At 35.4% G+C, this 14,214-nt stretch overlaps 1 protein-coding gene and 1 long non-coding RNA gene across 6 annotated transcripts; both read left to right on the top strand.

The window, feature by feature from the left end:
• Positions 1 to 1,826: 1,826 nt before the first annotated feature.
• Positions 1,827 to 7,390, top strand: LOC108203132 (uncharacterized). Of its 5 annotated transcripts, none has more exons than XR_001803301.2 (9): positions 1,827 to 2,038; positions 2,161 to 2,323; positions 3,728 to 3,841; positions 3,942 to 4,005; positions 4,090 to 4,695; positions 4,964 to 5,126; positions 5,272 to 5,893; positions 6,497 to 6,566; positions 6,900 to 7,390. It is a non-coding gene; the product is annotated as an uncharacterized LOC108203132 (long non-coding RNA). The 5 variants fall into 5 exon arrangements; XR_010287565.1 differs by having other exon boundaries at positions 1,829 to 2,038; positions 4,090 to 4,619; XR_010287566.1 differs by having other exon boundaries at positions 1,829 to 2,038; positions 5,254 to 5,893.
• A 4,006-nt stretch (positions 7,391 to 11,396) lies between these two features.
• LOC108200706 (7-deoxyloganetin glucosyltransferase) lies at positions 11,397 to 13,330 on the top strand. Its single transcript, XM_017368947.2, has 2 exons — positions 11,397 to 11,953; positions 12,231 to 13,330. The coding sequence occupies exons 1-2, from the start codon at positions 11,428 to 11,430 to the stop codon at positions 13,157 to 13,159; spliced, it is 1,455 nt and encodes a 484-aa protein (XP_017224436.1). The 5' UTR covers positions 11,397 to 11,427; the 3' UTR covers positions 13,160 to 13,330.
• Positions 13,331 to 14,214: the final 884 nt, after the last annotated feature.

The raw sequence follows: 14,214 nt of genomic DNA, 5'->3' as shown, positions 1-14,214 counted from the left end.
TGTATAAAATAGTATAAATGTCAAATTAATATCAGTAGCTGCACCCTGGCTAATGGAGAATGGACGACTAAAGTTGTGTAAATCACCTAAGAGGATAATAAACATATATCAATAAATAAATGTATTATATATATAATATAATAATTGGGTCCCACATCGGGCTCACAGTTTGAAAAAATCGAGTTGGGAAGAGGGAATCGGGTCGAGGATCGAGCTCACAATTAGAAAAAATCGAATCAGGAATAGGCGATCGGGACCGGAGAATGTGAGAAACTGTACCTGACCATATTCCAGATTTCTTTTTATGATCAAGATCGTCCCCTGCTCAAAAAATCTTTGAATTGTTGGGCCAGCTAAGCAAGCCTAACTCCACAATAGTACGATATTGTCCGCTTTGGGCCTAGCCCGCACGGCTTTGTTTTTGAGCACCTCCCAAAAGGCCTCGTACTAATTGGAGTTGTTCTGACTGCTTATATTCTAGTTTTCTGCCCCTCCCACAACCGATGTGGGACAACTCCTAACAATCCCATCCGCCTCTTCCTAGGCCCATTCTGAAGCCCATGTGAGATTGTTACAGACCGTTCCAACCTCGCTCTGATACCACTTGTTAGGCCAGCTAAGCAAGCCTAACTCCACAATAGTACGATATTGTCCGCTTTGGGCCTAGCCCGCACGGCTTTGTTTTTGGGCACCTCCCATAAGGCCTCGTACTAATTGGAGTTGTTCTGACTGCTTATATTCTAGTTTTCTGCCCCTCCCACAACCGATGTGGGACAACTCCTAACATGAAGCCCCACACCGCATAGATCGTATTGGAAACGGGCGGGACGGAGTTAATGCCCCCTAACTCCCTAATCTTCATTACCTTAATAATTTCAAATGTACCAAATAAAAATCGAGAATTCAAATAGATTTACAAATATAATCTATATACTTTATCAATTTTAAAATAATAGTGGCTTTAATTTTTTTATAAATATTTAGAGATAAAAAATATTTATATATTAATTTCAAAAAAAATTCACGAATAAAAACATAAATGTTACTAGTTGCTACTCCCTCCATCTCATTCAAGTGTACTCCCTCTTGTACATTATACAGGGCGTTTGCCTTTTTACACGTATCTTTAGAAGTCTTGATCATATGTTTAAAATTAGTATTTCTAAAATTTTCTTTTTTTAAATAAAAATATTTATGTTATATTTTTGTTCAGAAAAAGAAAATTACAAAAATATCAATATTTGTTATACGGTCAAAACACCTAAAGTTACGTGTAAAAAGTCAAATGTCTTAATGGACTAGAGGGAGTATGCGCTATTTTTTGGCACACTTTTTAAAACTCTTTTAAAACATAACTCCACAATATATTTTTTAAAAAAAATTCTGAAAAAAAATTTAACATTTAAACTTTTATTTAAAAAAGAAAATTTTATAAAATTTTATAAAACTATACTTTATATGGTGTAAATAATGAACGTATACGATTCATTAGGACGGAAAGAATATATAAACTATTTTCGTAGAACTGACCATGATTGGAAAGAAAACTGCTCCATGTTGATAGAAAGAATTATCATCTCTACAGGTTTTTAGGGAATAAATGAACGTATCCAACCAGAGCAAAATCAATTCAGACTTTGTTACGTACATATCGTTTTTAATGTAAATCAAATTAATCTTCTATTATATATATAATGCTGCAACAAGCACTTTGATGAGCCAAAATATTCTGTATGAAATTACACTGTTACCCCTCATTTAACGGTGCAGAATTACATTATTGCCCCTCATTTAACATATTAACTTGCTTCCTAACCCCTCAATGATCTCGCTGCATTTTCAGTTGCCTTCTGGGGGAATTCCTGCGGGCATGCCTGAGACACAAACAGATGCTGTGTGCAGCACCAGCGTGTTCTTACAGTGTTTAGCGCTTTGCGGGCAGCACTGAGGTTTATCTTTCAAGGTGTGATGCTTACTCTGCTGCCGGTTATGAGCTTCTGGCTGGTTTTGGCTCACGCGGCCTTCGTCCTCACGTTTTGTAAGTGTTTGGTTCGTATCCTCTCTTCAATCCTCTCTAATCATCTAAACAATTTTCGATGATCGTGGGATTGGATTCGGCATCTATTATGTTATCATCATGATGTGTTTGTGTTTGTGTAGCATCATGATGTATTGATGTGCGAGCGCCTGCCTAACGCTTTAGAAGGTGGAAAGGGGCGACTAGCGGCTGCTACTATTGTCATCGGATGCACCACTAAATTACTACCAATTGTATTCATTTTGGGGGGAGGATAAGGTGTTTGATAAAATGTTTCAGCCAATCGTAAGCTCCTTTTTCATCCTTTATATTTAAATATATGTAATCATGCATATACTTCTTAGTTCTTAGGAACGAGACCATAATAAGCTGCTCAACAAGTATAAGACTGTTGATGAAGAAAGTTATTTGTCTGTCTCTGATTATTTGTTAATTCTTCTTGATTGTGATCAATACATGGGTTGCACTGAGAATGCTTTCGGATCATTTGCTGCTAGAAGATTTTGGGAAGTATGTTAATAACATAAATTTTCATATTTACTTGCAAAGAAAATGATGCAAAAGAAAAGTAGGCTTCTGACCAAATATCCTTAGGTCTGCCTATAAATATCAGAGAGTGTGTGGGGATTCAGGGAGTTGAGGGCTGAGTTTTGATTCGATATATTCTAAAAACGGAACCTAAAACTATGTGACCTAAAATCCATAGTTGAACTGGAACCGGAATCTTAACAGTACATCAACTCTTCTAAATATTTTGAGTATGCTTCTCTTAATTTGGTAAATTTTTATAATGGATAATTGTGATAGATCTTATTCTGGTCCAACTGATTTTAAGTCCAACTTGTTATCTTGACTTGATTTTCCTGAAGTTACTGATTTACTATGTTAAATAGCCTTTTATTCGGGCTTATTCAATATTTTGTTAGCACTTCTATATTCAATGGTTTTATGAGGTCCAGGTTTCTCCTCTAAACTATGTCTTTTTTATATGTTATGTATTGTTATTGTCGATTTTTAAGTGTTAATATTTTCGCCATATATATCAAAATTATTATGGCAGATGTGCGGCTTTAGTGGCGTTGATACTTACAGCCAAAAGGATTCGGAGATTTTGATTTTATGTCGAGGGTGATGTTGTCATATTTAGTTGCTTCAGAAATTATAGGCAAGCTTTCTACGAAACTTTTGGTTGTGCAGAGTTTCGTTAAGATTCTTGGGGAGTCATTACTTTCTAGGAATTGAATCGGGCGGTCCTTGTGATTTTTTTCCTGAAGACTAATAACTGTATTAACCGAGCAATAAAATACAAAGGAAAGGATGTACCCTAGGCTAGCATTGAGATAGGAAACCCTCCCAATCAACCAACACAAAGCCAAACTAAAAACTAAATAAACTACTTAACTGCTCAACTACATAGACAGCTACAAGTTAGGAACGTTTTAAAAAAAAACAATTACTAATAGAGTATTAAAATTAGAGACTGTTCCTCGTGAGTTTTGGTGATATCATGTGCACACGTTATTTTATGACTTTTACTCTTACATTAGTTTTGCCATTGTTAATTACTATTGCTCAAGTGACAGATATTTCACATTTAATCTCATTAGAAACACAGAGTGGTTATTACTTTCTCAATTTTTTTGTTACAAGGTACTTGAATAGTCAGCTTTGTGGTTGTTCATAATGCAGGGTAAGTGCCATTGAGGTTTAACTAGGGCTATGTTGAAGAAATTAACCGAGGGGATGACAGAGCACAACAAGGACGTGCCAGATGCTAAAACAGATGAAGATTGAAACATTGTTGTGAGTTATTGCCACTTATCTGTTAATACGAAGCTGATTTGGACTTATGTGCAACAATCACTTGCTCAGATTATTGATTGTAATTGGTTTTTATGTGTAGAAAACACAGAAACAGAATGCTGCTGCAGGTCTCGTAGTTGCAACACATAATATCAATGAAACAAGTAATTAAACATGAAAACTCACTTTTCAGATCTGAACAAATATTAAAACTACAAATTATTAATATTGCGATGTTGATGATGCAGAAAAATTATAGGAGTTCCATACTTTCGCAGTGCTGGATTTTTAGACGTTAATGATGTGAAATCTCCTAGAGATGAACAAGACCACGGAACACATGCTGCATCAATAGCAGCTATACGATATGTTAGCAACGCAAACTTAATGGGGCTTGCAAATGGAACAACACGGGGTGGGTATCCATCAGCAAGAATTGCAGTGTACAAAGTTTGTTGGCTGATGGATGCAATGATGTAGATATTCTTGCAGCGTTTGATGTAGCAATTGCTGAAGAAGTTGATATTATTTTAATATTTGTTGGAGGAGCTGTTACTGATTATTTTCAAGATTCAATTCTTTGCTATTGGATCGTTCCATGCCATGAAAAATTGGATATTGATTTCTGCATCAGCTGGTAATAGTGGCAATGAACCTGGCAGAGTCACCAATGTTCCGCCTTGGATTCTTTCAGTTGCTGCTAGCACGTACAATAGGAAGCTCTTGACAAAGTTCGTGCACTTTAAAACCAATCTCTTCTCTCTACCACCTTTTACAGGTGAGTGAGAAAGATATGCACTAGAAACAAGCTCATTTATCTAGCCATGGAGTAAGAGAGAATTCACAAACTTCAGGTACGCTCCCTTTGCTTAACAAAAATACTGTATATGTTTCAGTATTTGTGTGCTCTTTTGAAATAGAGTCGACACCACATTATTATCACTATGTCTGTATGAAAAACATGGCTTGACTGCAATGGTTTTATTAAAAAAAAATTAAATTTGGTGGGAATTTAAGTGTGTCTATTTGGTGGGTCTTTGTAAAGTGTAACTCATGGGTGAATCTTTAGTATTTTCTGATTCCAGCAATATGTTTCACTTTCCATAAATGGGTTTTATGCAGACTGGTCTTATTTCTCCAACTAAATTGAAGATGATGCTTATGGATCACCAGAGGAAAAAAGATGATTCTGATATTAAATCAGCTCGGACGCATCCTAAGCTTCAGGATATCGAGTTCGTTGAGAACAGCTAATAAGCTTCTAATGTTGCTTATCATGAGCAAGGTCAGTGGTTGATTCACCGTACTCTTGCACCTAAATACATTTATAAAAGCAGTCTTATATATATTATTGGCATTTGTATTATTAGTTTGTATTTGAACAAAGGCCTATATGAATGTGACGTTCCAAGTCCATTCTTCAATTGCAGTGTGTAGTATAGGGAACACACCACTGAGTTCCAGCTAGAGCGGCATGAGGCATCGTATCAAATGGTGCTCAAGCGAATCAGAGTTCTTTCTGATTAAAGGAATTTACATCAGGAGATCATGGCAATGATCCGAGCCAAAATGTAGAGGGCTGACAGTTTTAATTCGAGCTCAGTTCACCCACTGAGAACATTACATGATACTCTACGCAGATAAGTTGCCTTTTTGAAAACTCTCAATTCACGTGAGTATCATGTGATTTGCCGTTTGGTGTGATTTTTGTCAATATCTGTAGGTACATGGGTACATATATGAGAGAAAATTAGTTCATTTATGTGAATCAAATTTTCAGGAACCATAGGTTTTTACGGTGCTATAATATTTTGAATTTTTGTTCGGAATATGTTTGTATTACTGGTGATAATTTAAATTATGCACTAATTTGCAGCTGATTGTACCCATCTCTTTTTTGACAGTCCGTTGGATCAGAATTTGTATAAGCTGTCGATTTTGAAAGACGTGCCAAGAATCGCTGCGGTGAAGATTTTTAAACAGGAGCGTGTTCCAGAGACTGAGTCACAGGTCTGAGTTTTAACCGCGGACAACTCACCTAACGGAATACAGGTATTATCATCTCAATTTTGTTGACTTCTGTTTAGTTGCTGGAAAATTAAAATTAAATTAGTTGATGAAAACATGATAACTAGATATTGTTTGGTTCACAACTGGTTACTAAAAAGAAAAGGTAATGCTAAAGGAGGAAGCAGCTGTAATTATTTTTCATTTAGCTGAGGTGAGTTTGGCCAATGAGATGAGAAGAAGATGATCTTCATCTTATCCACGTCTTTTGTCGATATATTCTAAGGACGAGTTTCCGTTTTCAGAAGCCCTTGTGATACACATTTGCGCCATATTGAATTTAGATATCTATCGATTTGTTATATATATATAATGCTGCAACATGGTGATTTGGTGAGTAAGTTAAATCAGTTTAAATTTACGCCTCTACTAGTGATTAAGTCCAGCTCCATTTACCTTTTTGCCTCAATTTTCATTCATGGTGTCTATCGTATTGTCTATTAAGTATTTACAGCCAATTAAATCATTATGAAATTATGTATTTACCCATGATTAAGTCTTGCTGAAATTATATTATTATCCCGATTTTCATTCAAGTTGTCAGTCGTGTTGTCTATTAAGTATTTACCTTCACCGCTATTTCCCTAGGAAGACCTACAGGCCAATGGTGGCCAGGCTGCTCCTCAGCCCTCTGTGCTTCCTGCATACATTTAACAAGGTACAATTTTATGTATGTTTATGTTGTTCCAGCATGGTGCCCTGTCTGTCGTCGGATTTTCAAGCTTCACATGTCTATTTCTTTATGTTAGCTGCCGATAAGGTTCTTGTAATAGGATAGAGATTTTAATATAATGTTTTAAGTTTGCAGCGAATGGATCCCATTTTAAAAGATACAGATTTTTAATTGTGTCTGTCATATTGCTAGCATAGTACGCTATATACCTATTATTTTGTGAATTTTTTGATTTCTTATATATACATAATTAATTTTTATGATGGTTTTGTTGCATCATAGGGCACAATTCGACTAATGTAATCTACAAATATGCAGGGTATAAACAAATGATTGGTTGTTGAGAAGTTTCTGTCAACTATGTTCGGGGGAAGCCTCTAAATTTTGTCATGTGTATCGAAAATGACAAATCAGATAAAGATATGTATGAAAGCATCTTAAGCACAATTTTAACTGCATCTGTTCCTTCCCAGAGGTCTTTACCTATAATGTTGGGAGAAAGCTGAGCAAAGCCCGCTTTTATATTGATGACATTGTTATAGTAGTGAAGCTGCTTAAAGTTCATGTTGATGCGCCAAGTCCAAAGCCAAGACTGGAACCACATGTCAAAGTTTCTTCGGCAATTTCATTTGAGATAGATAATTGTAATACATTGTTTCAGAGTAGAGAAAGTCATTTGGGCACCAATTTAATCTTTTAACTTATATAACTAATGCTTAATAGGGATTATACAACTATATTGGCATCATGAAATCTTTGAATCAAATTGTATTATTGCTCAAGTATAAATATTGTTGATGTTTACTATAGATACCTAAGGTTTCTAATTGGAAGTCATCTTTTAGTATTTCACTGTATAAGCACAATTTATTTAAATATAAATTTATAATTCCCCAAGAGTACAAGTTTGCTTGCATTCCAAAGCTACATATCTTGGTAGGACTTGCATCTCTTCCAGGATACTTCTAATTAAGAAGTTTCACACACATAACAAATCTGGTATTGCATTTTCTCACTTGTATATGAAATTTACGAAAAGATAATTTATAGTTTGCCCGTGCCTCGCACGGGCTATAAAGCTAGTTTCCAATAATAATTTAATACTCCGTATGATTTAAGTGGGGGATACTTGATGAATTCAAGTCTGACTCGATATCTAGATTTGACACCTTTATTGCGTGATGAGTTCAAGCTTTAAGAAAATTATTATTATATTATAAAGCAATAATTTGGTGTGAAAAACAAGTTTAATTTAATCAAGTGTATTATTGCATGATCAAAATCACAGGAAAAAGTGATCTGAGCACCTGCGTGATCCTGGAAAGCACATGTAAAAATTACTACTAAAACAATCGATTTCGTATCTATGAGGATCATCTAATTATTGAGGGCACACATGAAAACATCTCTGAGTGCCTACCATCAAATAATGTCGTAGTGGGTAAATGTCTGTGAAAGGGCTCACCTTCCGAAGAGATATTTGATTTTTATTATGAATTCAGATCATATCCGTCAAGATCGATCATCAAAATAATATATAATCTTCACTTAAGTGATCACTTTGATATGAAAGATTTTTTGAATGAGATCATATAAATGAAGAAAAAATGAAGAAAAATGACGAGAGGAGAAAAATGTGTTGAGATAGAGTGAAGCGAATTTTTTTTTATGAAAACGGTTTTAAACATGTGTCATGATACCTTAAAAATAAGACACTTGTTGGACATGTCTTAAATCACAGTAAGATATTGGCGGAGCCCTTATTCCATCCACGTACATTATTAGTATTTTAATTTAGAACAATTGCGACATATTCCTCCAAATACTTTTAACATTTTAATTTCGAACAATTAAGACATTGATGTAACTATTTTGATCCTTCGCGTAAATTTTGTCTAGCCCGGCTTCAAGTCAGAGGTTAAATTGTTTCTGATTTTCAACTTAAAACCATATACTTATGTAATAAGCTTGAAACTGATTAAAAGTCGGAAATAAGCTAGAAACTGATTTAAAGTCTGAAATTAGTTTGAAGTATTTTTTGGATGTTTGCAGGTTTAGTGCTGACAATCTGAAATTCAAATTAAAGTCAAAACAATACATGAAGTTTGTAAAATAAATACAAAGGAGAGGGAATAAATTATCTGAGCTACCTGGAGTTCCTGATGGATCAGATTGAGCTCAGCTTCTACATCAGCTTCAGAGGCTGGTGGTTGGGAAGGTGATTCTGTTTCAGGTAGGGGTTGTGTACTTGTGTTTGCAGAGGTTCTGATTCTTGGTAGGGGATTGGCTCATTTTCAGGTTCATGTGGTGGTTAACTACTTGATAAGTTAAAGAATAAAGCAGCACATGACAAGTTAACTACTGCGCTAAAATTAAGCAAAAATACTTATTTTATAAGGCTAACATATCTTTAATATCTAGTGCTTCATCCCCTCAATTTTTATATTCGGATTGCGCAATTGAAGAAAAAGAGTAAAAAAGTGAGTACAATAATGACGCCAAATAATATCATCAAATAAAAAAGGTTCTATATAATAATATGAAAGTATAAGAAAATTAGGTAAAATGACAAGACTTATTAATATTTAATTGAAAACAATAATTAAAATAATGGGTACTATTAGTTTTAATATTATGTAAATATATTTTTTTAATGTGTTCATAATATTTACTATTTTTTTGTCTAGACAAAGATGTTGATCGATGTAGATTATTATATATAAAAAACGACAATCATTATTAATAAAACTGAAATCAATAAAATTTTGTCACCTCATTTAAAGCGATCATTAGTACGTAACAATTAGGGCTATAAATGAGTTGATACGCTCGATAACCGCTCGACGTTCGGTTCGAAAAAAACTCGATTAACTTTCGAGTTCAGTTCGATTCATAAACTAGTCGATTTTGAACACAATTTTAATCTTCGTTTTATAAATGAGCTGAATTTGAGCACAGTAGAGTTCGGCTTGATAGTTCGCGAACAAGTTCGAACTATTAGTTCGTAAACATGGTTCGTGAACTTGGCTCGTGAGCGTAGCTTGTGAACTAGCTCGTGAACATGGTTCTTGAACGTGGTTTGGATTCATGAGGGTTTTTGCTTGGAAAATGGAGTCATTAGAAATTGAATTTGCTGGCTTTTCAACTAATATTTATCAAACAATTATGTATTATTTTAATTTATTTAAATTGAACTTTTGTTTTTTTTTTTTTTGTTTTTTTTTGGATCAAGGATGTGGGAGTGTTAATAATGGATGGTTTTATGAATTTATGTTTACTTGGAGCATAAATTAAAATAATGTTAGAATTTTAATTTATTTTTTAATTAAATTAAATAACAAACAAGCTCGTAAATAAATTTATGAGCATAAACTAGCTCGTTAGCAAAGTCTGTTAAACAATGTGAACAAAATTTATGAGCGGTTGGTGAGCAAAAATTCGTGAGACATGTTCGGGTGTGTAAGTTAACGAGCGGTTCGTGAGCAAAATCTCCTAAGACATGTTCGTGAGCAGTTCGCGAGATGTTCGTGAACAGAGTTATTCGTTAATGAGTCAATCCTCAAACAATTTGTTTGGCTCGATCCAAGCTCGGGCTCGAATTCGAGTTCTATATTTTTTTAACAAACAATACACGAGCATTCTGGAGTTCGGCTCGGCTCATTTACACCCCACGTAACATAGACACACGTTTGAAAAATTCATATATCAATTTGCTATTTATTGTTTAATGTATAGTCTAAAATGGAAGTGATGAGATTGTTTAAGTATTTTATACCCGAACACAAACTTTATTCAGATTGGATCCAGTGATCTGAATATCAGTTCATTGATTATATCGCCGGTGGCCATATTTTCAAGAAAATCTATTGTAATATATATGCCAGAGAGGAATCAAATTTGTTCTAGCCGTCTTTGACGAAAGCAATTTCTCTTTCTCCTCGATTTAAAACCGAATACACATTTATAATACAAACGACGTGAGATTTAATCCAGTGACAACTTGGTGTATGCAAACAAATATGCAGACTTCATGCTTCCTCTATCCATATACATTTCATGTGCACATTTATGGTTATTAATACCGATGTATCACAAATAATAGAAGTCAAACGATTTGCAAATAATAGAGGTCAACGATTTGCACATTTGAATGACCAAAAAGTCCAAAATTTAACAGTCACCGACTCGGTACTTATTTTCGGTTGGGTCTATCCATACTTATGTCATTTACGAAGAGATATTGGAGATACGTCCTTTATTTTATCTTTTAAATTTTTTCATAATTTTAAAATTTGTAAAATGATAGACTGATTGGGCCTGGTGCGATCTAGGAAGAGGCCTAGGGACACGCCCTTTATTTCATTTTTTAATATTTTTCCATAATTTTAAATTTTGTAAAATGATAGAAATGGCCTCCACAAAATTTAAAAAAACATAGATATTTTTCGAAAATTTGTTTGGAACCTCAACAAAGTTTTGTTAAAATATAACATATAATTCATTTGGGACCTTTCGCTAATACCTTAAAATTTTAGATAGACGGAGTCTTAACGTGATATCATAGTTCTGGTTTGGCGGAGGTCACAAATTCGACTCTCCGTCGACCCTATGTTCTCACAATTTAAGACACGAAAATATTAATTGACTCAAAGAATATGGGTACAAAAATATTAATAACCTCAAAGATGTCCGCCGTGTTTAAATATAACATAAGATTAATTTGGTGTTTTTATTTCTTTCTTTGATACCTTAACATTTAATTTTATATCCGCCCCTGCATCAGTACTCTATAAATACTCCCTAACCTCATCGTTGGCAGAGGATATCAATAGAGCAAAATCTTGAGATGGGCTCCAACTCGATTTCAGCTCCAAACAAGAAGCCTCATGCCTTGTGCATCCCATACCCTGCACAAGGTCACATAACTCCCATGCTCAAACTAGCCAAACTTCTACACCACAAAGGCTTTCACATCTCATTTGTCAACACAGAATTTAACCACAATCGCCTCATCAAATCCCGCGGTCCGGACGCCCTGCTTGGCTTGCCGGACTTCAGGTTTTACGCGATCCCTGATGGCCTGCCACCCTCACACCCTGATGCAACTCAAGATATCCCAGCCCTCTGCAAGTACACTCCTATCCACTGCCTGGCTCCTTTCAGCAACCTCATTTCCAGGCTCAACGACTCGTCGGCCTCGGGGGTGCCTCCCGTGACATGTATTGTGTCTGACGGAGTCATGAGCTTCACTCTCAAAGCTGCTGAAAAATTTGGTATTCCTGAAGTTCTGTTGTGGACAACAAGCGCTTGCGGCGTCATAGCTTATATGCACTACCATAAACTTGTTGAACAAGGCTATACACCGTTACAAGGTAATCATATATCATATTATCATCCGATTAATTTTCAGCTATCACTTTAAATTTTAGGAGAACTGATAATTAACATAAAACCAATTTTGGTACAAAATTTATTACAAACTGACGTGACATTGATGATGTGACAATTTGAAATGATTTAATATCGGAGTTTGATCGGGGGTCCATCATTATTATCAAAATTATAACCAATAAAAATATGACACGTGTCATTTTGTATTTGAAGCTAGATGAGTACAACTTGAGGGATATTTTTCTGTTTGATCTGCAGACATGGCATGTGTAACAAATGGCTATCTAGATACAAAAATTGATTGGGTTGCAGGGATGAAAGACATGACATTGAGGGATTTTCCAAGTTTCATCAGAACGACGGACCCGAATGATATCATGCTAAATTTTCTAATAACTGAGACTGCTGCGCTTCCTAGAGGTCGTGCGCTTATTATAAACACATATGATGCTCTTGAACAGGATGCTTTGGATGCAATCTCTGCTACTCAATCGAATATTTACACAGTTGGGCCGCTTCATTTGATGATGAATGAGATTAAGGACAGGAATATTTTGTCCATCAGCTCGAGTTTGTGGAAAGAAGAGGATGGCTGCGTTGACTGGCTCGACAAAAAAGATCCAAACTCTGTTGTTTATGTGAATTTCGGTAGTATCACTGTCATGACCGCGAAGCAGCTGACTGAATTTGCGTGGGGCTTAGCTAACAGCAAGAAGCACTTCTTGTGGATAGTCAGGCCCGACATAATAGCAGGCGACACAGCCATGGTTCCACCAGAGTTTTTGGTTGAAACAAGCGAAAGAGGCATGATACTAAGCTGGTGCTCTCAAGAACAAGTCCTGAAACATCCTGCAATTGGAGGGTTTTTGACACATAACGGGTGGAATTCAACGATTGAGAGCATTGCAAGTGGCGTGCCAGTGATTTGTTGGCCTTTTTTTGCTGAACAGCAGACGAATTGCAAGTATAGTTGCGTAGAATGGGGAATTGGAATGGAAATCAATAATAATGTCAAGCGAGATGAAGTGGAGGAGTTAGTGAGGGAGCTGATGGATGGCGAGAAGGGAATGAAACTGAAGAAGAACGCGATGGAGTGGAAAAGGAAAGCTGAGGCCGCTGCTAGTCCTGGTGGTTCTTCGTCGAAAAATTTGGACCGATTGGTGGATGAAGTGCTACTAGCAGAGTAGTTAAAATGTTGCAGCAATACAGAGTATAAAGGAGGTATACTAGTAGCTCAGAGCTTCTTGTATGCCTGTAGAAATCACCAGAACAAAGTTTGTTTTTTACAGTTGAATGCTATAAATCTTTGCAATCCTAGAGATTTTTTTTTATTGCAAGTTAAATGATATTACAACTGATACCCTAGTGCAAGGCTCCAGCCTCCATGCTCTTCATTTAAGAAAATTTCCAACTGAGTATATACATTGAATTTCATGTGTTAATTGAAGGTCAAAATTGCATATTTTTCATGTGTTCAACTTTTTATGCGCTTGATACTGTTTGTTTTACGGCAGAGGCAGAGCCAAGCATGCAATAATCTCTCACGCTTTTTTTTATGGGATGTGGAGTATGGATGTGTGTTTGATTATATCATATACAAAAACCTCATGCTAACAGAGTTTTTTTTTTTTTTTGGAAAAATGTTAACTGAGTTAATTGACAGTACTTTTACCATAAATAAAAATAATCTTTTAATTTGGACCTTGTCCATCAGGGACTCGAATTAAGAGCATCTCCAGCAGATTCCTAACCGGTTCTCTAAATATATAATAAAATATGTGTATTTTAAGGGATTACTACATTTTATTGAACATAACTCCAACAACATTCCCTATTTACATTTCCTATTATTATTATAACATTGTATTCAACTTGTAATGAGGAGAGAAAGGAGGGAAAGAGCGGGAAAAAAGAACCAAGTGAATATTTAATTCTTCAAAATAGTATGAGGAATGGTTTCACAATCCTTAAAAATGAAGAATAAAGTGAGCATCCTAACTTTTTAAGGAATTGCTAGGACTCTGCTGAAGTTGTGTTTTGTGTCATATTCCTTATCATAGTAGCTTAAGAGCAACCCCAATGCAAGCTCTCCTTACTCATTTTTGGTCTAAGTGGACAAGATTTAGGGGTTAGGATCAAAAATAAGTCCTCCAGCGCAACTCCCGATCCCCTAAAAATTTTAGGGGAGAGAAAACTCATCCCCTTATTTGAGGTAGCAAAACGGCAACCCCTATAATGCCAC

Source organism: Daucus carota, chromosome 9, assembly GCF_001625215.2.
Source record: "Daucus carota subsp. sativus chromosome 9, DH1 v3.0, whole genome shotgun sequence".
In the NCBI taxonomy this organism is placed as follows: domain Eukaryota; kingdom Viridiplantae; phylum Streptophyta; class Magnoliopsida; order Apiales; family Apiaceae; genus Daucus; species Daucus carota.
This window is presented reverse-complemented; position numbering and strand designations above follow the sequence as displayed.